This window comes from Schistocerca nitens, chromosome 6 (assembly GCF_023898315.1).
Source record: "Schistocerca nitens isolate TAMUIC-IGC-003100 chromosome 6, iqSchNite1.1, whole genome shotgun sequence".
NCBI lineage: Eukaryota > Metazoa > Arthropoda > Insecta > Orthoptera > Acrididae > Schistocerca > Schistocerca nitens.
The window spans coordinates 739,554,660-739,580,985 of NC_064619.1; the positions used below are offsets into that span (position 1 = coordinate 739,554,660).

Sequence of the window (26,326 nt, forward strand, 5' to 3'; positions counted from 1 at the left end):
TATCGCTGAGGCACGCAAGCCTCCCCACCAACGGCAAGGTCCATGGTTCATGGGGGAAGAGAGTCAACATAGTGATTAATAATGAAAGGGGACCAATAAGGCGTCCCGTCAGATTACAGTTAATTAGCTCATTTGCACAATAAATCATACTGGTGTGAAGTTACAATACAAATTAATTTTTAAATATGCCTATGTGCTGAACATTTATAAGTTTTTTTAATGCACAGATGTTATTTAGTAATTCCTATCCATCACCTTTCACACATTACAATAATAGAAATTCTTCTACGGGATGAAGTTGTCAAGAATAAACTTTTTAGTTTGTTTTTCAAACTTTATTTGGCTGTTTGTTATACATTTTGTATTACAGGGTAATTTATCAAAAATTTTAGTTATAGCATTGTGCACCCCGTTTTGTGCCGAAAACAACCATAATGTGGAGTAATGAATGTCATTTTTCCTTCTGGTTTTGTAATTATGTACACAATTGTTCCTTTTGAACTGCAGTGGATTATTTGCAACAAACTGCATGAGGGAGTAAATATGCTTTACAGCAGTAGTCAGAATACCCAGTTCCTTAATCAGATGTCTGAAGACTATCATGGGTGAGCAACACATTTATTCTTATGGAACATTTTTGAGCAATGATGATTTTATTTGTTAAAGATGAGTTACTCCAGAAGATTATTCTATATGAGATTATTGGATGAAAATATGCAAAATATGTCTCTCGCCATGATTTGCAGTGATTGTAAGTACAACTGTGGCTGAACTAAATAGTTTTAGGAGTTCCAAACTGTGCTTTTTCCAGTTTAAATTCTTATCAGTATGGACATCCAACAGTTTTCAAGTTTCCACCCTTTTTATTATTTCTTTAATATGTAGTACACTTGTTATTGGTGTAGTACCCCTAGATGTGAAGAACTGAATATGTTGTTATTTTTTAAATTGAGGGTGAGACCATTTACAGAAAACCAGTCAATGATTCTTCATCATTTGCCATTTCTTCTGTTGCTTTATGTGTGCTTGAATTGATTATGATAATAGTGTCATCAGAAAAAAAAAAACTAATTCTGCTTGTTGTATATTAGATGGAAGATCATTTGCATTTATGAGGAACAATAGTGGATGTAAGATTGAGCCTTGGTGAACTTCATTTGTGATTTCTCACTAGTCTGAATAATGTCCCTGGACTAAATTGCTTGAGGTACTGAGTATAACTTTCTGCATTCTTTTCATTAGGTAAGACATTATCTGTTCATTGGGTATACTGTCAGTTCCAGGAAACTTCAGTTTATTTGTAAAAATATTGTGATTGACAAATTTGAATGTCTTAGATAGCTACACATAGATTCTATGCCACACTAACCAATACTATGCCATACTAACCAGCACTATTTTGTTACTTAATGCTTCCAAACTTTGGTGAGTAAACATGTAAGTGGCATTCTCAGTAGAGGAAGTCTTCTAAATTCCAAACTGTTATTTGTTGATGATATTATCATTGCTCAGATGAGATACTATTCTAGAATACATCATCATCTCAAAATGTTTGGAAAATGCCAGCAGTAAATAGGTTGATAATTACTGACATCTGTCCTATAACCTTTCTTAAACAGGGGTTTGACAACGGCATATTTCAGTATTTCAGTGTCACAGATAAATGTATTGAGTTAGTGATGCACTGCATATTTCGGATAAGACAGAGTTTATTATATGGGAACTAATCTTTAGTACTCCATTAGAAACACTACCATGAGCTTTTATTTTTGAGAGAATAATATAACTTCTGTAATTTCAGAATGAAATGTTTGTGATGGTGGTATAATTAAATTTTATGAGAGTTGCCTTTGCAACATGCTGCTGTGTGCCTAGACATTCTACTCAATTTAAGAAATGATTATTAAATATATTTGCTACCTGTGACTCATCATTTGTAGCCATTCCATTCAGTTCAATAGTAATGTTGTCCTGTTCTGTTGCTGGTTGTCTTGTCTGTCTTTTCACTACATTCCGTGTAGCCGAAGAGTTATGTCTGAATTACTGATTACTGACATGATGTGCATGTATCTTGATTTTTAAAGAGTTTTCTTATTAATTGTGAGTAGTTCTTGTAGCATACAACTAGTGCAGAATGCCTATGTGTTCTCTCTTACCAAAAGATACATTTCCCTTTTCATTCACAAGATACTTTAATCCCTCAAGTGATCCATGATTTTTACATGGCTATTTAATGTACTTTCTGTTGAGCTTATGCAGAGGGCTATGTATCTCCAAATAATGATATGAATTTATCATGAAATAGCATTTGGTTCATTATACATTTCATCCCACCTCATCTCTTGTGAATTGTATTTAAAAAACATTTGTTCTGAAGTCATAAATTAGTCTTAGTGGTTTCCACTAAGGATTATAAACAACTACCTCATTTACCCTAACTAACCGTGCATCTTGATCAGAAAGAGCATTTCTTGATGGGTAAACAGTTATTTTCTTGCTTTGAGCTTCACCAAAGAAAATTTCAATTAGAGTCATACTGTCTTTATCCACCTGTGTTGGAAAGTTATTTACCAGGTTCAAGTTTATGATCCAAATAAGATTTTGGAAATATTGGAATGCTTTGGAAAATCTATATTGAAGTTTTTATTTAATCATATGGCTAGGGCACCCCGCCTGGAAGACCGTTCGTCGGCTGCTGGTCTTCCAATTTGATGCCACTTCGGCGACCTGCAGTTGATTCAGATGATAGGATGATGGTGATACAGCACAACACCCAGTCCCTGGGCTGGAAAAATTCCCCGACCCAGCTGGGGATCGAACCCGGTCCCAGAGGATTGACAATCTATCACACTGACCATTCAGCTACCAGGAGCAGACATATTGAAGTTACTACAGACTATTAACTGCTTGCTGCTGTCTGACAGACAGCATAGTAAGGAATCCAGACTGCTCATAAACAGTTCAAAATTTCTGAGTGGGGATCTGTGTACAATTACAATTTAAACTGAACTATTTTTCAGTATTAATTCACAAGCTCACACTTATATGTGCTGATCACTACAAAATCTACTTGTCTTAGTGTTTTTGAACTTGGGTTCCATCATAATATATGTAACAATGGCTCCTTGCCCCATATTAGCTCTGTATTAAGATGCTAGAGTGTAATATTTTGTATGTAACTTATCTAACCCTGTGGTTATGTGACGCTCAGATAAGCATGGGATGTCTACCTTTTCAGAGCTCTCTAAATTTTCCAAACAGACAAGTAACTCTACTACCTTATTACTCAATCCTCTAATATTTTGTTGAAACAAGCTAACCTTATTTTTCTGGGCATCCTTAAGCATTTTGTGGAGCTCTTATTTTATTTTGACCTCTTTCAAAACAGTTTGCCTGAATCCTGATTCTATCCTAAAAAAGGTACCTCTCTGACACCAGTAACCACAGCTGTCTTTCTTTGTATGATGATGGACCCCTCCCCTCCCTTGCCCCCCAGACATTTTCTGCAAGAAGTTCAGCCAACCTATTTTTCCCTCTCCTACTGTTTCAACAGGTGCTGCACTCACATGAGATTTCATTTCATGATGATGATGCTTGCTTTGTAGGGCACTCAACTGCGAAGTCATCAACACCCATACACATTCCCAATCTGTGCACAATCGAGTCTAGCCACTTTCGTGAATGACGGCGGAATGACGAAGACAGCACAAACACCCAGTCCCTGGGCAGAGACAATTCCAAACCTGGCAGGGAATCGTACCCGGGACCCCGTGACCCAGATGTAGAAACGCTGGCCACTAACCGTGAGCTGCAGACGATTTCATTTCGGTCAGCAACAGCCTTCCCAACTTTGGTGTTCACATGGCTCACCAGGGCTGGTCATGGCACTGTAGGATCTCCACAAAACTCACACTTGTGTGTGTATTTGCTACTCCTATTTCATTCAGATCACCCCTAATGCTGTCAGAGTTGCACAAGTTCTGAAAATCAGGGAATATCAGGGAATTTCAAACGAGTCAGGGAAAACAGAGAAATTTAGAATAAAATACTGGATAAATCTCATTTTTGTCTCAGTAGATGAAATGGTTTGTTTACCGAGATATCTTGCATTGTCGCTGGCTGGGTGCAGCTCAGTACGTGTGCCACTTTGCTATTTCCTCATTCTCACTGCTTCTCCCGTTCCTACCACTACCCCTCCCCTCAGCTTGCAGTCAGTGCTGCCATCACTTCTTGCCGCTAGCCTAGCAGCTGCCGACGAGAGGCAGGGAGGCATGAGAAGTGGTTTGTTTGGTTCTGATTCTCAGAGATTGTTGAAGGAGGAGGAGGAGGAGATTAGTGTTTAACGTCCTGTCGACAACGAGGTCATTAGAGACGGAGCGCAAGCTCGGGTGAGGAAAGGATGGGGAAGGAAATCGGCCGTGCCCTTTCACAGGAACCATCCTGGCATTTGCCTGAAGCGATTTAGGGAAATCACGGAAAACCTAAATCAGGATGGCCGGAGACGGGATTGAACCGTCGTCCTCCCGAATGCGAGTCCAGTGTGCTAACCACTTTGCCACCTCGCTCGGTAGAGATTGTTGATGCAGTGGCTGAGACGGTGGTCATGTGTGCACGAGTTGTGTCTGACTGTGTGAGGGTGTGTATGCTCTCATTTTCTGACAAAGATTATGGCCAAAAATTTAGTTGTGAGAGTGTAACTGTCTTTTCTACGTTTCTGTCTGTGGCTCAGTTATCGTCTTTACGGTGAGTTGCTACCTGTCCTCGTTCGTATTGCTTCTCAGAGTATTTGCGCAAGTTATATGTTGCACGAATTGGTCACTGCAGTCTCATTTCGTCAACACGGTGTCTGTGACATGTGACTAGCTGGCCACACAAGTGGACTTCCGTGACAGGCCAAAACCGCATGGGCGATAGATTTCAGGAATTGCGACTGTCTCACCGCAAGTACTATGCACAGTGCAATGTTTTATAGACATTTTATTTCTCCTAGTGCATTTTAGCACTTCAAAAGTAATTTATATATTAGAAAGCATGGGTGATAAGAAGAAAAAACCTGTGGTTTTCGCTGGCAGTTTGTATGCTATATACTCCTATATTTCTCGGAAAAAAAAAATCACACAATAGCAGTAAAATAATAGACATAACATAGTCCCTAATAGCTGTCAATAATGAACATAGTAGAACCAACATTTTATTGGTTTACACAACTCTAGCCTGCCTTATACACTTCTTTCAAGAAACCTACTTTTTATGAGGTTATTTCTGAAACCAGTGAAGGTATTTTAAATCTCCAGAATGAGATTTTCACTCTGCAGCGGAGTGTGCGCCGATATGAAACTTCCTGGCAGATTAAAACTGTGTGCCCGACCGAGACTCGAACTCGGGACCTTTGCCTTTCGCGGGCAAGTGCTCTACCATCTGAGCTACCGAGGCACGACTCACGCCCGGTACTCACAGCTTTACTTCTGCAAGTTTCTTATTTTAAATCTGTCTTGCGACTCCAAGGAAAAGTATATTTTTGTCACCAAATGTGTTTCATTTTATTGGAATAAAATAACAACAGTGGTCTTAATGAAACACACATACCATTTGGCTTGCCTTTTCCATCTAAAAACAATTCATAACAAAAGATGTGGATGTTAGTACTTAAGATTTTTGCTCACATGGGTGAGAAATATGGAAGTACTTACATTTTTTTGTCAACTTATGTCTTTACTTACCCTTGAGATCTCAAACTTGTAAGGGAAAAATGCTAGAACTTGTGTGGAAATTAGGAAAATATCAGAGAATTTCACTTGGGCAAACTTGTGGCAACCCTGGCTGTAATTACTATCCTTAACCAGGATGTTCCCCACTCCACCTACTACAATAACCTGAACCTCTTTGCCAAAATCTTTGCAAAAGTTCCCTGTCCTCTGTCATTTGGCTAAAGCTAGCACTTGCCTACACGTTATGAATGACCTGGTACCCTGTTCCTAATTTGTTGTGTACCATTTTACCTACACCCGTTCTGTGGCTACCACCATGCAGCAAGACTCTTTTCTTCATACTCTCTTTTGGCACTGACCTACACTTAATTTCTTTGCTAGAAGTCTGCTGCACACTACTGTGACCTACAGCTGGATGAGGCTCCTACTTCAATAAACAAGTAAAATTTATCTGATACTGTAAACTCAAATGTAGTTGAAGAAGTTGAAGAGCTGTTTCCCTTTCACCCTTTGCTTACTAGCTGTACCCAGGTCTCATGATCTTTTCCCTCCATTTATCTTATCTAGTTCAAATTTCTCATGTTCTGTTTCAGCCTGAAAGGCACAAATCTGTTTAGTAGTTCTCTTGTCTTTTTTGCAGAGCCTGCAGTTCCACGGGAGAGCTTCGCTGAGTTCCCTGTTGGGTACCCAAATGAAATTCCAAACCACAGTCTGCACATACCACTCTCATTATGACTATCCTATGGCACTGTCCGCACTTTCCATGCTTTGCAACACAGATTACAAGCTTTAAAACAGAAATGAATCACTTAACTCACTTTACAATGCACTGATTTTTATTTGTGAGCTGCAAAAATTAGGCCTACAGGTGTATGATATACTGGAAAAAGTTCATTATTTCTGCTTACAACAAGAACTCAGCACTCACTTAATGGAAGCATCTAATAATTCATGATCACAGTGTGATGCTTTTACAAGTAAATCATGTGCCAAGACCTATAGTGTCCTGAACTCAACATGGGGGATGCTAACTCAGTTTATCAGGTAGTATGAGGAGAAGACATGAAGCTGTATGTTTACTGGCCTTGAGTCAATTTTCTGAATAGACTTAAGGAAGTGCACATGGAGCACAGCATGTTCATGGCCCAGGAGTCACCAGGATGTGTCCTTAGTGTGTGCAGTGATGTACAAAACTATGTTTGTATTATAATCAAACAATGGAAAATCCATGATGGAATGTAACAATGAGTGTGGTTTCAGTTGCCTGAGACTGCAGTTGTGTGTGTGTGTGTGTGTGTGTGTGTGTGTGTGTTGACAAAGGCCATTGGCCGAAAGATTTTAAGTATGAAAATCTTTTTGTTGTGCCTATCTGCAACTCAGCATCTCCGCTGTATTGTTTGTATGATAAGTTATTTGGTGCAAACTGTGTGTAAATCAAAGGACATTACAAAATAGGGACTAACTGAATGAGGCAGTGCAGTTGTTAAGACATAGACCTCATATTTGGGAGGATGGAATTTGCTCTGTCGGGCTATCCTGATTTAAATTTTCCGTGATTTACTTGAGGCTAATGTCATGATAGTTCATTCAGCAAGGCCTCAGCCAGCCACCAATCCTACTCTCATAAAATATATGCGTATGTATACAGGGTGAGTCAGCAGGAAATATCAATGCTTTGGGAGATGATAATATTAGTGATTCTGAACAAAAAAAGTCTTGTGAAAATATGAGGAAACTAATGAAACCGGTTGGGAACAGGACAGATGAAAGTGATAGTAAATTAAGTATTGTGATGTAATATTTTGTTAAATTGTGTATATTTCCTTACAAAAGATGTTCAAAAAGTCCACTGTCAACTGCAATGTATTTTGCAGCGTTCCTATACAACTACTGTGTTGCTGATCGGAATTCATTCATAGAGTTCTTTACTTGAGTACACACATGTAAAATACAAGTGTGAAGTTTCTACATTGTGTCTACACTGCCCTTGCAGACTTCGCTCTTAAGCCAACCCCACTAACAGTAATCTACTGGAGTAAGATCAGGTGACCTCGGTGGCCAAGAAATGACTCCACAGTGACTGATCCAGCACCCAGGATATGTTTCAGTGAAGAACTGTGTCACTGATTGTACAGAATGTTTGAGAACTCCGTCATGCTGCAAGCACATATGAAGTTTGTGTTGCTAAAGGAATAACCTCCAAATGTACTGTTAACACATTTGGAAGGAAATCAAGATACTGTACTCCATTAAAACAGTTATCTAAAACAGTTGCACCATTGAGTTGGTCATCAATAATACTGCTCCACACATTTACAGAGAAACATTGTTGAAAATTTGTTTCCACCGTAGCGTGCCCACGTGCGAGAGTTGCATGTGTTATTGATGCTGTTGTGGGTAAATATTGATTCATCAGTGAACAGAATACTTGGAATACAATGTTCGTTGGCAATGATCCAGTGACAGAAGTCCTTCCATTTGGCATCATTTCTAAAAGCAGATATCACACGCTCTGCCAATGATACTGATGCAGACCCTGCTCATGTACTGTGCACATCACTCGTGTTTGTGGAATACCAAGCTGTGCAGCAATTTTTATAGAGCTGGAAGTTGGGCTGTATTCTACCATGTCAAGAATGTTCTCCACTTCACTAAGTTCTTGTTATATGGGCTATTCAGACACAGCATGTACACTGGGGAGTGTGCAAATATGTCGCTATCTGCTACCCTAGGATTATGAAATCATCATCCATATTAGCAAACAGCGGCTCTGGAATTGCAAAACACGTAGATAGAGATCATGTCACCATACTTCACGTGTATGTAAACCTTTGGCATTTTCATTACACTCACCCGTACTGTTTGACTATGCACATAACAACACTGTAATACAAGGTTGCAACCTCTGTAGTACTGAGACATGAAGTAAACAACATGTACACTTGGGAGACCTGTCCCTCTGCTATCTGCAAATGAAGTGCATATTTGAAATGGTCAGTAAAGACGACTGTCCGTAACCTAATGTCACTTTGGTTATATTCGCGTGTGAGTGCTGGTGAAGAATGACATGCAACTGATGCCTGTGATTTTTAGACAGCTGTATGTTGGATATGGTTAAGAAATGGCATATGTTCATTGGAAGCTTTTTGTTCAGAATCACTAACACTAGCATGCTTCAAAGCAATTACCTGCCCTCCTTACTCAACCTGTATTTTGAGTCATTTATTGTATTATCATGAGAAATCCTATACCATTCCCAGATGATTCCTGAATGATCAAATATAACTAATAAAATACTGACATGATTTATTTATCGAGAAATCAAAATATTGCTAGAAGCTGATATTGGGGAAGTGCAGTGTGGTTTCAAGAGAAATACTCATCCTGTGACTTATGTGAGAGGACGTGCCTATGTCTCTAACACTTTCAGATTTAGAGAAAGCTTTTGACAACTTTGACTGGAATACACTGTCTGTAATTCTGAAGGTAGTGGAGCTAAAATAAAGGGAGCAAACGCTCATATACAGCTTGTACAGAAACTAGACTGCAATGATGACCTCTCATTGTGCCCAGCGCTTTAGAGAATACCCGTGAATACTTGAGTAATGTGTTGCATAACCTCAATTGGTCAATTTCCATTGCCATCCTTCCACTGACAAAACCTCCTTCCACGATCTGAGATAAAGCTTCATCTCCTTTATGTTCAGAAGAGATAGGAACATCCAGTTCCAGGTGCAACACAGACTCAACAAAAAGTCGTGTATGGCTCACTTTTGAGATTCTTTTCTCATAACCCAATCTCTAAAATTCAATTTAATAGAGTTCCCCTAAACATCCAGGGTCATGGCACCTCTACCAGAGTCTACCATAGCAGGATGGATACTCATGAAATCAGTCCCTGAAATCATGTTGACATCAAATTTAAAAATTCACTACTCCTGGCATTTAAAATGAGATCAAAGTTTGCCTTCTGACTTCCATGTTTTTACTGCATATTGCACCTGTTTGCTTCACGACCCCCCCCCCCCCCCCCCTCCACCTACAGCCAGGACAGGCCAAGCCTCCTCTCTTTGCATCTCCAAAATGCTGCTTACCCAATGACAGGAAATGGACTGCTAGTGTGTAGAATGCATGACATTGATATCTTCCTTATATCAGTGACAACAACTGGACTCATGGCTGACACTTTATCATTGATGGACTTGTGCAGTAGTGTATCTCTTAACTCTTCTCAATAAATATACCGAATGCCGTAGGCTCCTACCTACTCTGTGATCCAGCAACTCCTTTTGCATTTAAAACTGGTCATAACTGTGATGGGACATCAGTCTGCTGTTGATTATTTTGGGAATTTGGTGACCTAATCTCAAAAGCAGCGAGAATGGCTTTTTAATCATTTTGGTCATCCCTTTCATCTTGCCTCCAATTCTGATTCTCATTAGTGCTCCTTTTGCCAGTTCGACCTGTCCCCGTTCATCCTCTGCCAATCCGCTCTGTTCCCTTCATTTCTGCTTTCATTGCTTGTTCCAAGGACCTGCATGCCACCAATTATAGTGATGGGGTCGCAGCCGTTTATTCGCCCTCTCATCTTTCCTTGTGTGGTTGCGTCACATGTTTCCACTCCTATTGTGACCGTCATCTCGTGGTCATGTTCTGTTGTTATTTTGTGGTAACTGTACATCGGCTTGTTCACATTCGCCTGAATCATATTCTAATTCTTAAAATAATGATTTAAATGAATCGATGTCTTCCGTACAGCAACCAGCCAGAATGATGTGACAAAGTTGCGTGGGCAGCTTTGTGATGCAGATTTACGAGTTCGCAGGACTGTATGGATCATAAAAATATTGGTTGCTTTGCAACATGCACTCAAAAAGTTATGCAAGACTCATGAATTCTGATGGAGTTAAATTTTCATGTACACCCATGCACTGCAAATCACCGTGGAGTGCAAGGCAGAGGGTACATCCCATTTTACCGATATTAGGGGTTCTTCCTGATCCATTCATGATTCATCTAAGGAGTGAGGAAAGAATGACCGATTGAATGGGATTATTCTACTCTTGCCCTCATGATACCTATATGAGGGACACACAGGGGGGTTGAAGCATATTCCTAGATTCATCATTTAAAGCTTGTTAGTAGATTTTCTTTGGATAGTCTACGTGCCGTGCATCTTCAAGAGTCTGCCAGGTCAGTTTCCTCAGCATCACTTTAACTCTCTCCCATGAGTCAAACAAAATTGTGTCTACTTGTGACGTCCTCCTTTGTAAATGTTCAATATTCTCTGTTAGTCCTATTTGGTACAGGTCCTACACACTTTAACAGCATTCTAGAATGGATCACACAAGTGCTTTGTAAGCAATCTCCTTTGTAGACAGACTGCACTTCCCCAATATTCTACCAATAAACCAAAGTGTACCACCTATCTGAGCCTATATGATCATTCCATTTCATGTCCGTGCAATGTGTTATTTGTAGGAGTTGCCTGATTCCAACAGTGACTCTTTGCTATTATTGTCATGGGATACTGATACTACGTTTTTTTTTTTTCATTTTGTTAAGTGCACAATTTTACATTTCTGAACATTTAAACCAAGCAGCCACTCTTTACATTGCTTTGAAATCTTATCAAGATGTTTATGCAGCTTCTTTCACACAATACTTCATTATAGATAACTGCATCATCTGTAAAAAGTGTGATGTTACTATTAATATTGTCTGCAAGGTCGTTAATATAAAACATGAACAGCAAGGATCCCAACACATCTCCATGGGGCACAATCGAAGTTACTTCTACATCTGATGATGACTCTCCATCCAAGATAACATGTTGTGTCCTCCCTACTAAAATAGTCCTTGGTCCAGTCACAAATTTCACTTGATAATACATATGATTGAACTTTTTACAATAACTGTAGTGGTACTGAGGGAAATGCTTTTTGGAACTTAAGAGATAGTGCATTTACCTGACTACCTTGATCCAAAGCTTTTATAATGTCATTTAAGGGGCTCCGGAAAGGCTCAAAATCATGAAAAGTTCAATTTTTACTTTTTTGCGTTTTCTGAATCTGCAGACTATTACCTTTTAATAGATATATAATTTATTCAATTCCGAAGACTACAACAATTTTTAAATTTTTTTTGAAATGTGTTCTACATGGGCGTGACCCACTGTGGCGCTGTTAAACTGCTGTCAAATGGTGTTATTATTAACGTCCGTGTTCATCAGGTACATTTTAGTGATGTGAGGTAAAGTATGTGTTGTGGCTAACCTGTGATGGTTCAATATATATCGCTGGTGTGATTGTCGACTGTTTCATGTTCATTTACTCTGTCGTTATCTCGAAAATATTCGTAATTAATTCTGTTTCTTGAGTCTCTGTTTTGTTGAAGTATAATAATGAGTAAAAGTAAAGTTATTAGAAATCCTCTGAAGGCTTTTAAGAAAAGGAGAAATGTTGGAAAGCCAAAGGTATGTGTTATTACTGTAAACAATAAAGACGATGAAAATCCCCAACATAGCTTGTGTCCCAAAGAAGAAGACAGTTGGTGTAAATATAACAAAGGATTGCTAACTGGTGAAGTGTACACTCATAAGCATAGTCTGCCTCATGCAATAATGGAGGTGATAAAACCTATTTTCAGAGACTTAGCAGCACCTGAACTGTTGAAAAAGTGTATTCACGGAAAAACTCAAAACCCCAATGAAAGTGTAAATAGTGTTATATGGTCGAGAATCCCCAAGACTGTATTTGTTGGAATAGAAACACTTCACTTTGGTGTGTATGATGCTGTTGCGACTTTCAATGATGGCAACATTGTAAGGTGCAAGGTATTTAGAAATATGGGAATGAAGATAGGTTCTAACATGGTACGAGCGATGCTTGCTTTAGACAAGGAACGCCTTCGGGCTGCAGACAGGGCTGTAAAGAGTCTAGAAATACAAGCAAGAGTAAACAGGGGGAGGAACAAGAGGAAGCTGGAGGAGGAGTTTGCAGAGGATGAAGATAATCCATCCTATGGACCTGGAATGCACTAAAAAGTTAATCCAATCTTTGTCGCTCGATTCCCAAAACTTTTATTTTCTCATACTAATTACATGTTTTCTAAGGATCTTCCAAACATATTTGTTTCAAACTTTCAGTAAATGTTACACAGTACCTTCTGCATAATTTAACACAGCCTTTTTCCAAAAAACTGTATGTTTTTGAATATATAAATAAAAAATTGCAAAAAAATGTTGTGAATTTTCATTACAATTGAAAAAAAATCATCTTTAATAACTGAACTAAAATTTTGTAAAATCCCTGTGTTAAGTTGTAGCCCATATTCCAATAAATAATCTGTAAAAAGTTCAACTTCCTACCTCAAATACTTTGTGAGGAAAGATGTAATTTATAAGCGTTATTTTAACATTGCAAGTATAGGGCGTTCCGGAGCCCCTTAAGAAAACTGTGATTCGGGTTTCACATGATCGTGTTTTTGTAATCCATGCTGGTTGACATGGAGGAAGTCATTCTGTTCAAGATACCTCATTGTGTTTGAGCTCAGAACATGTTCTACTATAACAAATTGATATCAAGGATGTTGGATGGTAGTTTTGTGGATCATTTCTACTACCCTTCTTGTAAATGAGTGTGACGTGTTTTTTCCTCAACTACTAGGCACAGTTTTTTATTTGAGGGATCTACAATAGACAACAGTTAGAAGAGGGACTGACTCAGATGCAAATTCAGTATAGAATCTGATAGGTATTCCATTGGGCCTTGGAGCTTTGTTCAATTTTAATGATTTCAGCCATTTCTCAACACCACATACACTAATACAGAATTTTACTCATCTTTTCAATGGTACGAGGTTTAAATTGGGCCAATTCTCCTGAGTTCTCGTTTGTAAAGGAACATTTTAAAATGGAGTTAAGGTTTCAGTTAGTGTTTTGCTACTATCGACTTCATCCTGTGTCTCATTCACTATGGACTGGACACTAACTTTGGTGCCAGTAACAGCTTTTACGTATGACCAGAATTCCTTTGGGTTTTGTGGAAGATAATTTAACAGTATTCTGCTAGTAGCCACTGAAGGCTTCACACATTGCTCTCTTGACAGCCAAATGTGTTTCATTCAGCATCTCTCTATCTATAGTCCTGTGCTTTGTTTTACACCTATTATGCAATACTCTGTTTCTTTAGAAATTTCTTTACAGTGACTGACTGAGTGAGGTGGCGCAGTGGTTAGCACACTGGGCTCACATTTGGGAGGATGATGGTTCAATCCTGTGTCTGCCACACTGATTTAGGTTTTCCATGATTTCCCTAAATCTCTCCAGGCAAATGCCGGGATGGTTCCTTTCAAAGGGCATGGCTGACTTCCTTCCCCATCCTTCCCTAATCCAATGAGACCGATGACCTCTTTGTCTGGTCTCCTCCCCGAAAACAACCAAACCCAATTTGCAGTGACTGTATACCATGGAGGGTCCCTCCCATAATGAAATGTTCTACTGGATATTGCGTGGTCAGCTACTCTTTTAAATTTGAATCATGACACTGCTGATTTTTTTTAATGTAATTTACTTGTACTTTGATTATCATTGTTACCACAACCACACTGTGATTGCTGATAACAGTTCCATAAGCACATCCTCAAAGAGGTCAGGTCTGTTCATTGCCGTTAGAGCCAATTTAGTTACATCATGAGTGGTGGTCCAAACTATCTGTATTAGGTAGTTTCAGATAAGGCATTTAACAATGTTTCAGAGGGTCTCTTGTCATGCCCATCACTAACAAAACTGTAAGTTTCTCATTTGGTCATTACCAATGATTGCATTATGATTTATGTACACGCAAACTGAGATTTCATCAAAAATTATCATTTACTTCAGGAGATTAGTCTTGTGGGCGGTAGAAGGATCCAATTACCATTTTATGCCTACCCTGGCACTGAGTGGTGCACAATCAGTCTCACATGCAGCTTCAGTTTCTATCTCAGTAAATTTGTTTTTCTTGTCTACTGTGATGCCACCTCCTTCTCCCATTAAACTATCTTTTCAATATGCATTTAAATTTTCTCAAAAAAATTCACTGATATAAATTTCAGGTTTCAACCAGCTTTTTGTACCTAGTGTCATGTGAGCTTCATTGCTTTTCAGGAACACTTCAGACTATGTTGCTTTGTTGCAAATGCTTTGGCAGTTAGCCACTAGGAATTTAATACACTAACCTGTGAGAGGTTTTCTTTTGTTCTTAGACTTATACTTTTGGGTTTTCTACAACTACCGTTATCTCGATTGGACAGAAAGTTGTGTACATGGTCAGGGAAGGGGGAAAAGGTTGTTACATCCTGCTTATTACGACAGTGTACAGGAGATTGAGCAGTGAGGACTTGTGAGTGGGCATCCAGGGCGGCCGTTAAATGACAGAATAGGAAATTTAGTAAAATACAGAGAATATATTTCAATGTACAGTATACGAGGGGCACACCTAGAGTCGGAAATTACCAGGTTTAGGCCAGTCTAGAAGGATGAAAAACTAAGTGGGCAACAGAAAGGGAAGTGGTTCATGTTAAGTTATGCCGGTCACGGTCCCAAGAAACGATGTCTGTTCTGCTCAAGGTCTGGATCACAAGAGAGAGAAGCAACTGCGTTATGTACTGCAGAATCCTCTAGTGTCCACACACGTGACCAGTATCCCACAGACGCTATTGGATAAAACCGATGGCATGAATTTGCTAGTAGTTTCAGCAGAGGGCTCAATGCATCTCTTGTCAGCAGCTTTAACTGTACAGAACAGCCTCGGTTCTGAAAGGCAGGAAACTTCTGTCTTGTAGGCACAGTGGAAGTTGCTCTGGGAGAAAAAGATTTGATTGGCCGTCTGAAAGAAATTTTTCAAACCAATTCCCTGAAACATTCCTTGACTGGCTGCCACCCTGTACAGTTGTCTGACAAAAAAAAACCTTGTGTGCACCTCACACGCACTCAACCAACTTGGTGCAGCCTCTAATGTGTAGTGCACACCTGACCCATTTAGAAGTGTCTTACCATCCTCAACCCTATGGTGCAATTCCAGGAAATCACAGACTAGCTCGTCGCAGAACTTTCAAAGTCTGTAATTCAGTCCTTCCACTCAACTCAAAACCATGGGGCTGTGATCAGTTATGGGCACAATGCTGTGAATTGTGAGCTTCATTGAAATTCCGTGTGGTAAGGCCAGTCTTCTCAACTTCCTCTGCCGGTTGCTGGAATTATCCAAGTACGATCTCGGAGTCCATACGACACGCATCGTTTGTTCCAAAATGCGCCACAATCTTCAGTTGGCCGCATTCTATTCGCTCAGTGGCTGTGGAATAGCCGCTTCAACATGTGAATGAGGGCCCCAGCCTCACTGGTGCACCTGGTGTCCTCTCCTTCTGTCCCTTGTTGCCATTGCCTAAAGGGGTACCATCATTTGCCATACATTTGAATTGCCGACGGTTAATAGACCCTATCCTTTTGCATTTGTCTCCTCTTGATGCTGAGCAAAACCTATTTCCCCACTGGTTCAGTTTCAGCTTAAGACAACATCTCGAACTTGTCGGTTAGGGGGATTGGTATAACACCCCGAGTCCAAACTGGTTCCTGCCTGATGCGTGCAGGACTATCTACCGTTAGCACGCCACTAGCAGTCAAGTGGATGAGTAAAGACATATCTTGTACTTTCCGCAAAGGAGACAGGATCCACAGGAGAGGATAGTGCTTGAGATACCTTTGGTACCAGTACCACAGATACAAGACTGCCTAGAGTTCTTCCAAGACATACTCAGAGCAGCTGCAAATTTTTTGACAGTGGTCAGGGTGATTTCTAGCTGCTTACAAACATTAAGCAACTCATCCTGCGTTCAAGAACAGCATTCACAGTGGGGCTGCATGTCGGCTGGCGCAGTGTATTTCAGGGCAGTGAACAAATATCTTTAAATTAACCCTGCTGATTATCTTTTACATCTGTTGAACTAAAAAATTACTAATTCCCTATAAGAATTGGAGAACCAGCACACCACAAAATTGGACAGAAAACATGACACACTGTCAGATGAGAAAGGGGCATAAAAACCAAGTGGACCTGTATAAATCCAGTTTCACAGTTAACGTTGTTTTAGGAATAGATTAGACCCACAGAAGATGACATGTAGGGTGTCAAAACATGTCTGGGTAAATATAAAAAAGAAATCATTGTTTTTTGCTGGATGTTTACGAAATTTAATTCTCTAAAACAGAAGAAATATCAAGATGACCTTCGAACACCAGCAAGGTGATTGCAGTGACAATCAGTTTTGTTTATGGATGATGTTGCACCAAAGAGGCAGTTCGGACATTGTTCTTCACAGTGGAGCCTAGAGTCAAGAAAAGTCAAACCACTTTCATAAAAGTTTTTGACCATATAAAATGATGCAAGTCTTCTGAAATTTTCAGAAAAAACAGGTATAAGCTGTAGTGAAAGAAGGTTTAAAATATAATATGTACAGTGACCAAAGACAAACATTAAGAAGGAAAAACCAGAAGAGGATTGCTCAGAATGAAAACAGAGTAAGGCATGGATACCATCAATTCCCCTACTATTTTACATGTGTATCGGAAAAGTGCAATGTGGAAATGGGAGAGGTTCAGGTCGAAGGGACACTAGTAATGAGATTTGCTGATGATATTGCTACTTTGAATGAAGATGAGGAAGAATTACAGGACCTTTTTGATGGAATGAGCATTCTAATGTACGGTATACACAATATTAACTGAGAATAAACCAAAGAAAGGAGTATAGAATAGCAGAAATGAGATTAGGATAAATGTAACAACAAAAATTGAGGACCATATAGTTGATCTGAAGAAATTCTGTTTCCTCAGAAGCAAAATAATGCATGTCAGGTAAACTGAAGAAGATATAAGAAACAGAATTGCACTTGCAAATAGGGTATTCCATGGCAAAAGAAGCCTACTAATACTGAACATAGGCCTTAGTTTCAGGAAGAAATTTATGAGAAGGCATGAGGGACGGTTGTCTCCAAAGAATTGAGCCCTGGGGAATGTCACTCTTCTCTACACATTCTCCCTTCAATGCTACACATTTTTTGCAACAAAATATGACTTGACGTATACCTCGGTTGTAGAAATCTGCATTTTGGGTGTTCAGGACATGTTGCACCTTATTTTGAAAATGCCTGTCACACAATATTTTCTTCATCTGAGGAAAGAGGAAGATGGTACTGCTGCAATGTCAGGAGTGAGTCAAAATTTGAAAGCACAACAGATGAGACACACTGAAGTGCCAAAGAAAATGGTATTCAAATACAGAGATATGTAAACAGGAAGAATGCAGTATAGCGGTGGGCAAGTCCTTTGTAAGACAACAAGTGTCTGGCGCTGTTGTTAGATCAGGTAGTGCTGCTACAATGGCAAATTATCAAGATTTAAGTGAGTTTGAACATAGTGTTATAGTCGGTGCGCGAGTGATGGGACACAGCATCTCCGAGGTACCGATTAAGTGGTGATTTTCCCATACGATCATTTCAGGAGTGTACAGTGAACATCAGGAATCCAGTAAAACATCAAATCTCCAACATTGCTGTGGTCGGAAGAAGATCCTGCTAGAGAGGGACCAAAGATGACTGAAGATAATCATTCAACATGATGGGACTAGATAATCGTTCAACATGATGGGAGTGCAACCTTCCACAAATTGCTGCAGGTGTCAATGCTGGGCCATCAACAAGTGTCAGCATGTGAACCATTCAATGAAACATCATTGATATGGGCTTTCGGAGCCAAAGGACCACTAGTTTACCTTTGATGGCTGCACGACACAAAACTTTATGCCTCCCTTGGGCCCGTCAAACACTGACATTGGATTGATGAAGACTGGAAACATGTTGCCTGGTTGAACTCTTTAAGATCTACCTAGAGGAGGCACTACAATCCTGGAAAAGGAAATGTGGAGGAATCCCCGTAGACAATGAGATCTTGTTCACTTTATTTTTTGCTGATGATGACCAAGTGTTGGTAGCTGGAGATGTAGCTGGAGAAGAGGAAGATGCAAATTACATGTTCCGCAAATTAAAAGAAGAATATGAAAAATGGGGTCTTGTTATAAACGTATCTAAAACAGAATATCTGAAAGTGGGAGAAAATGCTGTTAACGACTTACAACTTGGTGCTGGAAGTGTGTCATAATTTTAAGTACCTGGGAGTGACACTGTTGTCCATTGGTAGAAGTATGGATGATATAAACAATGAAATTTGCCAGGGCAAGTGAATCATAAAACAAGTAAATGGTATTCTCTGGAACAAAAACATAATGCGCAGAACAAAACATACCATCTACCACACAATTATTGAAAGTATCACAACATATGGTGCAGAATTGTGGGAACTAACTCAGAGGCAGAAAGGTCACCTGCTGGCTGTCGAGGTGGATTTCTGGAGACGGAGTTGTGGATGTTCCAGGCTTGATCATATTAGAAATGATAGGATCAGAGAGGTTATGAATGTCGAGAGCACAATCATAGACTGCATAGAAAGGAAGCGCCTAATCTGGTATGCTCACTTACGACATATGCCAGACACAAGATGGCCAAAACGTGCATGGCAGTGGACTCCACATCAAATAAGAAAGCACAGTAGACTTGCGATATGCTGGAAAGATGATGACAACGAGCAGTGGCGGCAAGAGGTCTTAATGAAGGAGCCTGGAATGACTGTGAACAATGGAGATTGGGATGCGAGAGGCGGTGGTAGCCGTAGAAACCTCGTTCATATATATAACTTTCCCAGTATACATATTATTCTATAAAATTTTGGGAAAACTGCCAGATGTCTGTAACTTGGTGGTACAACATTTTGGCACAGAGTCTTTTGGCCATCTTTAGGTGAATACTAATGAGCAGTACACTAAGCTCTCTTATTTAAGATCCCTCCGGCACATGCGTCGTGTACCTACACTACTGCCCATTAATTTCAATACACCCTTGTATTTCAGATTTATAACACAAATCAAACATTATTTCTCACAAAATATTATAGTGCTCAGAGCCATTTGCTCACAAAATATAATTATATTAACTTCCACATTCATAATAGAATCACAATCATTATATTTTACTTTCATTAAAGTATCCTCCTTTGGATTTAATGACTGCCTCACAGACTCAGGGCATGCAGTCAATCAGTTTTTGTAGGTACTGTGAATCTGTATGATTCCACACATCCTTAACAATATTCCAGAGATGTTCCTTGCTGGATATATTAACTTCCCTGATATGTCTGTCCACTTCATCCCTGACCATTTCAATGGGATTACAATTGGTGCTTTGGGACGACCATACCGTAACATTCAGTACTTTCCGTTTTTCCTCTGATGCAATGTAGTTTGCACAGTATGCCGACCAAAGTTTTGAGTCATTATCCTGTTGTAAGGTGAACCCTTTATCTATTAAATGCAATCCACTTCATATTGCATGATACTGAAGTATGCGGTGGTACTGCTGCTGATCCATACATCCTTCTATTTTCACAATGTCACCAACTCTATTTCCGGCAAAACATCCCCAAACCATAATAGAGCCTCCACCTTATTTAACTGTAGGTAGAACACACTGCTCGGCTATCCTTTCTCCTACAAATCGGTGAGCAAATATTATCCTTCTGGTTGCAAAAATCTCAAACTTCAATTCATCAGTGAATAACACCTTTGTCCACTCTTCCAATGTCCAATTACGATGTTTTCTAGCACATTCAAGTCTCTTATGTTTATTTGTGGGCCTTAGAAGGGGTTTTCTTGCTGTGATACATCCTTTCAAGCCGGCTTCAGTCAGTCTCCTTTTTACTGTTGCAGCAGATATTGTTGTCGTGTTCATTTCTAAAAATTCTACATGAATTTGGGGCGCTGTTTATCATCTGTTTCTCTTACTGGTAATTCTCATATATTTATCACCACTTTTATTTCTTTAATGATGTCATCCTGGTTGTGGTATGTCCTTATTGCTACCTGTTATCTTCTGGCGGTGAAGAGCGTATTGATCTCCCCCTATAGACACTACACTGTTTTGGCGAACAGATAAACCTGCTCGGCTAAGTGCTACAATTGCAGCATGTTTTTCTATGGATATCTCCACTCGTGGAGCCATACTAGTGATGTGCACACTTCAGTGTCACAAAGGGACTGATGTGGAGGAACCACATGTTATGTATCGTAGCAATACTTGCCATTCGCTGCAGACATCACATCTCTACAGTGAACAACACAGGTGCACCAAATGCGGCGTCCATCAGCAAATAGGTAAACAAACATATCAGATAGGTACATAACGTTTATGTATAAAACATTGCTTGTTGCATACTACTGTATCTCGATGACCACAAACAAAATCATGACATGTGTATAACTGTTGTACTATTCCTTTGCTTCCTCAACCATACCCACGGTACGAGACCTTATCTACAGAAAAATAGAAGTCATTTATTGGGTGTATTGAAATTAATGAGCGGTAGTGTAGTTGGCATCATGCATGCATTGCTTGAGAGTATACGCTTCGGCTGTAAGTCTGTGCACTGCTCTGCGCTCTCTCCATGGTGAAAGCTCACCTCTTCGACATCAAACTGATTGTCTTTGCATGGTAAGATTGCAGAACAATGCCGATTACATAGAGCATGAAGTTCTTCTGTAATCGGGTCCCATGCAGAATCTAACTGGAAACCACTGTCTCGATTCATATGGGAGCCAGACAGTTGTATTTCCAATGATTCCTTGATAATTGAGTTTGAAAAGTTTGACACGTGGGCCACAATTTTTGTTTCTTTTTATTTCAATGAAAGACTTGTGGAAATACGAGGCTCAGTGATAGTGGACTTATTATTCGATTGGAGTAGGTGAGTCTGCTACTGATGTTCTATAATGCGATCCTGCACTGTGCGTATCATTTTCCATCAGTAAAATTGCTGGATGCACACGAAATCCTGTAAACACCTGTTTTCCACAACACTAAATCATCTTTAACAGATACCAAAGGTGCTGATATTGTGGAAGGAGGTTGAAAGATTACTTTAACTTTATGTCTTCTTAATATTCTGCCTATTCTAACTGAAACAATTCCAATGTGTGATAGACAAGTAGTCATTCTGAAGGCCTCATTCTCTTGCTTCGTCTATCATTCGTATGCCTGTAGTGCTCTCTTTACTTGTTAAGACGAATGACCATTGTCCAGGAGCATAATGTGTGGGTATAAAAATTTAGAATAAAGGTAGAGGAAGATGGTTGTCTGTCATTTTTAAATGTGTACGCCCACATCTTCATCTTTATCTATATTCTGCAAGCCACTGTGAGGTACATGGCAGAGGGTACACCTTGGTGTGACATAAAAGCGATGGCACAATCAGGCATTCAGTGTTTCGAAAGGCCACTCATATTGACCATTATGTACGATCTACTAATAGCCACCATTCTGCACAGACAGTGGACCTTCTAAAGACCTTGATCCACTAAGCCCATCAGTCAGAACTGGAACACCTTTAAACTGTGTTCCTGAACAATGCATATTCATCTCAATGAGTACACAGACCACTATATATGTACAAATGACAGAAGAAGGAAGAGGATGAGGCCTTCTGAACGACTTCTTGTTTGCCATACATTGGAAATGGTTCAGCTAAAACAGACAGGATATTAAGAAGACATGAAGTTAAAGTAATCTTTTGACCTCCTTCCAAAATGTCAGTGTTTTTGGGACCTGTTAAAGACGACTTAGAGTTGCACAAAGCAGGTATTGTGCACAGGACCCCATGTGAATATGGCAAATTTTACATTGGGCAAAGTACGTAGGCTGTGCAGGGTTGCATTATAGAACATCAGTGACTTACTCACCTTCTTCAATTTTTGCTGAACACTGTATTTCCACTGGTCATTCAATGAAATATAATGAAATAAAAATTGTGGCCCATATGTCAAACTTTTGGAGCTCAATCATCAAAGAATAGTTGAAATACAACAGTGTGAATCCCTTATAAATCAAGATGGTTTTTTCTGTTTAAATTATGCATGGGGCCTCATTATAGTGAAACTTCATGTTGGACATTGTCCTGCAATCTTACTGTGATATGGTGAATTTCTACCGCTGAGGGCACACAAAGCAGTGCACAGACTTACAGCAGAAGCACATGTGCTCAAGCAATCCATGCACACTGCCAACTACGACACCACGCCTTTGCCTGCAGTACCTTAAATTGGGGAGCTTACTGTACTGCACGCCACTGTTCACCTGAAGATCAGCAGAAGACTCGGTGCTGAAATATTGTACGAGCAAGCTGCGGACGTATGGCAGTTCTCCGGAAATTTTACAGAACAAACCAAAAATCTATTATGTAACTTTATTTTTTCAGGGCTACAATTAAAACTTTTACTAAGCATTGTACATCTGGAGCACAACATTGTGTGAAAGTGAATAATGGACTTTGGGAAAATCAGAGAAGGAATAAATGGATGCATTTTAGATGTGATGCTACAGAATCTGTATGATCAGTGTTGTTTTTGATGATTATGGAATGTTGGCGTATAGGACTGGGGTTGATGTGATTAGAAATAGAGCTTTCTGGCTTGTTCTCCAACAAATTATATCTAGTAATTAATAAAAGACTTCTTTGGCATTTCATTTCTTTGTGAAAATGTGACTGATAGTGGAATTTAAATGACAATGGAATGTCCATGCTGAAGTAACAATAATACGAAAGGGGTAGATTGCTATTCTTCACATATAGGAGTCACTGAGTCGTGACAGGCACAATGAAAAGGCTACTAAACCTTTAGCTTACAGACAAAGAAGTCCTCCTTCAGAAGGCCACACACACACACACACACACACACACACACACACACACAAAATGGCCGCTCTGATCTGAGCAGCTGTAGACAGTAGGTGCGTGTTCGTGTGCGCATGCGCGTGCGCGCGCCTTTCTGCTTCTGAGAAATGACTCTTTTGTCCAAAACTAAAAGCTTTGCAGCCTTTTATTACATCTGTCTGCGACTTAATGGTTCCTCTGTGGTGAGTAGCAGTCTATCCTTATCATATTGTTGATAGTGGAATTTAATGAGACTGATTTTAGAAATGAATTAATATATCTCTGTTGTGTTTTCAGTCATCTATTTGGCTCTTCTTCATTTTTCTACTGGTCTCATTTGTAAGCTTAAGCTTCAATCCTTCTAACTTTGTTGCTACCTCATTTTCTGCTGACATCCCTTCTATCTTTTCACTTTTATTCCCCGAGGATAATTTTGATCCTCTTTATGGGCCTTATTACCAGGAGAGGTGCGTACAAGCTAGTCCCAGTTCATAGGCAGTAGCCTTGTTATATGCACTCATAGTGTGACTGAACTTCTTAATTATTATTAGTAGTAACAAAAATTCCAGATATGGAATTTTATAGATGTAACACTATCATTCTAGACATACGCAGCTTCTTCTTCTCTCATATAACTGTTTTTTCCCAATCTGGTCTTAGCTCACTTCTTATCCTGAAGAAATTATTGAAACATCCATTTCACTCTATTAGACCACCAGTAAATGTGTGTCTCTTACCTTATGCATCCTTAACAAAATTCAGCTCCATATTGTGAAAAATCAGTGCAGTAATATCTGCTATCCAACTCTTATAATCTTGAATAAGTGAAAATTGTTGAACTTAGACTGTGGAGAAGGTAACAGTAGCAGTTAGTCTTTTTTTCATGTTGTGCATGTTTAATTTTAAAATTCTCTCTGTCTCTCGTCTTTTTTCAGATACGAGTCCAGTTGATGAGGATGATCTTTTCCAGTGTGGGAAATGTAAGAAGCATTTCACCTCTTTCCAGTTGTTTGTACTTCACAAAAAGGAACATAAGCAAGGTGAAACAAAAAAATAAGAACAAATTTACATTTAACCTCCCCCTCCCCCCTGGCCACAGTTACAGTTTACACATAAAATATGCATTGAGTGTCCCAAAACATAATTTTCACTTTTTTAAAAAAAATGATTTATGTTTGTAAGGTACAGCATTCAGTAGGTAAGGAAATAAAAAGTTCCTCATTTATAATGCACACTGTTCAATCATAAGTGGTCATTATTTTTTCTGGGAAAACTTGTTATCAAGATGGTCTAGTATTTTTAATAGTTATAATAAATTTATTCTCAGGTGCACATGAGTTGCCTTTTACAAACAGCCACCAGATACTACAATTGAGATGTGGAATTACTTTTTTTTTTTTTTTTTCAAATTTGTCATTTGTGATGGATAAATCAGTGTTAACCCAAAACTGAATACACACCTGAAACATTCAGGATTTGATTTGGTCAAGTAAACCAGATAGCTATTAGCAGATTCAATTTGGTTCTGAAGGAAAGAAGCCACGACGAGACTGAAAACTCATGCTGCGATGTACAAGATGAAATGGATCCTATTTTGACTAAATAACCAGGCAAAACTCATTTGTCAGTGATTTAGAAGTTCTTATTGCATCAGTCCTGGGTACTTGTGAACTGCCTGCATTACTTGCATGCAGAATATTGGTTTAGAATGGCATGAGTAACATGGGACACTGTTTGTTGGGAGTGCAACAGTCAACTATTTTGAATTTTCTTGTGAATGTTTAATGTGGTAAATGCAGGATGGGAGTTAGTGGACTAAGAGTTGTAGGTGTAAGTTAACTATGACAGAAGTGAATTTGGGGAGGGACTGAAATTGCCAGCTCTAAGGTGCCCTGAATGACTTGAAGCGGTCAGCAGAAGAATGTGCTAATGCTCAATTTAATGATCAAGTGGCCTGATCTAGCGTCCTGTTTTGATTATAGGTACAGAAAGCTGGCTAAAGCCTGAAATAAGTTCTGCAGAAATTTTTACAAAGTCTGAGACGGTGTTCAGGAAAGATAGATTAGGCAGAATTGGTGGTGGAGTGTTTGTGTCTGTCAGTAGTGGTTTATCTTGTAGTGAAGTCGAAGTAGATACTCCGTGCGAATTGGTATGGGTGGAGGTTATACTTAACGGCCGAACTAAGTTAATAATTGGCTCCTCTTACCGACCCCCAGACTCCGATGATATAGTTGTTGAACAGTTCAGAGAAAATTTGAGTCTCGTAACAAATAAACACCCCACTCATACTGTTATAGTTGGTGGGGACTTCAACCTTCCCTCGATATGTTGGCAAAAATACTTGTTCAAAACCGGTGGTAGGCAGAAAACATCTTCCAAGATTGTCCTAAATGCTTTCTCCGAAAATTATTTCGAGCTGTTAGTTCACGAACCCACGCGAATTGTAAATGGTTGCGAAAACACACTTGACCTCTTAGCCACAAACAATCCATAGCTAATAGAGAGCATCATGACTGATACAGGATTAGTGATCACAAGGTCGTTGTAGCTAGGCTCAATACCGTTTCTTCCAAATCCACCAGAAACAAACGCAAAATAATTTTATTTAAAAAAGCGGATATAGTGTCATTAGAAGCCTTCCTAAGAGACAATCTCCATTCCTTCCGAACTGACTATGCAAATGTAGATGAGATGTGGCTCAAATTCAAAGATATAGTAGCAACAGCAATTGAGAGATCCATACCTCATAAACTGGTAAGAGATGGAA

At 39.4% G+C, this 26,326-nt stretch overlaps 1 protein-coding gene across 1 annotated transcript in view; it reads left to right on the forward strand.

The window, feature by feature from the left end:
• The window catches only part of LOC126262865 (zinc finger protein 184-like), a 367,123-nt gene that overhangs the window by 17,829 nt on the left and 322,968 nt on the right, over positions 1–26,326 (forward strand). Inside the window, exon 3 of the mRNA XM_049959732.1 lies at positions 24,495–24,599. Coding sequence (XP_049815689.1) covers positions 24,495–24,599 — 105 coding nt within the window. The remainder of the gene's footprint in view (positions 1–24,494; positions 24,600–26,326) is intronic.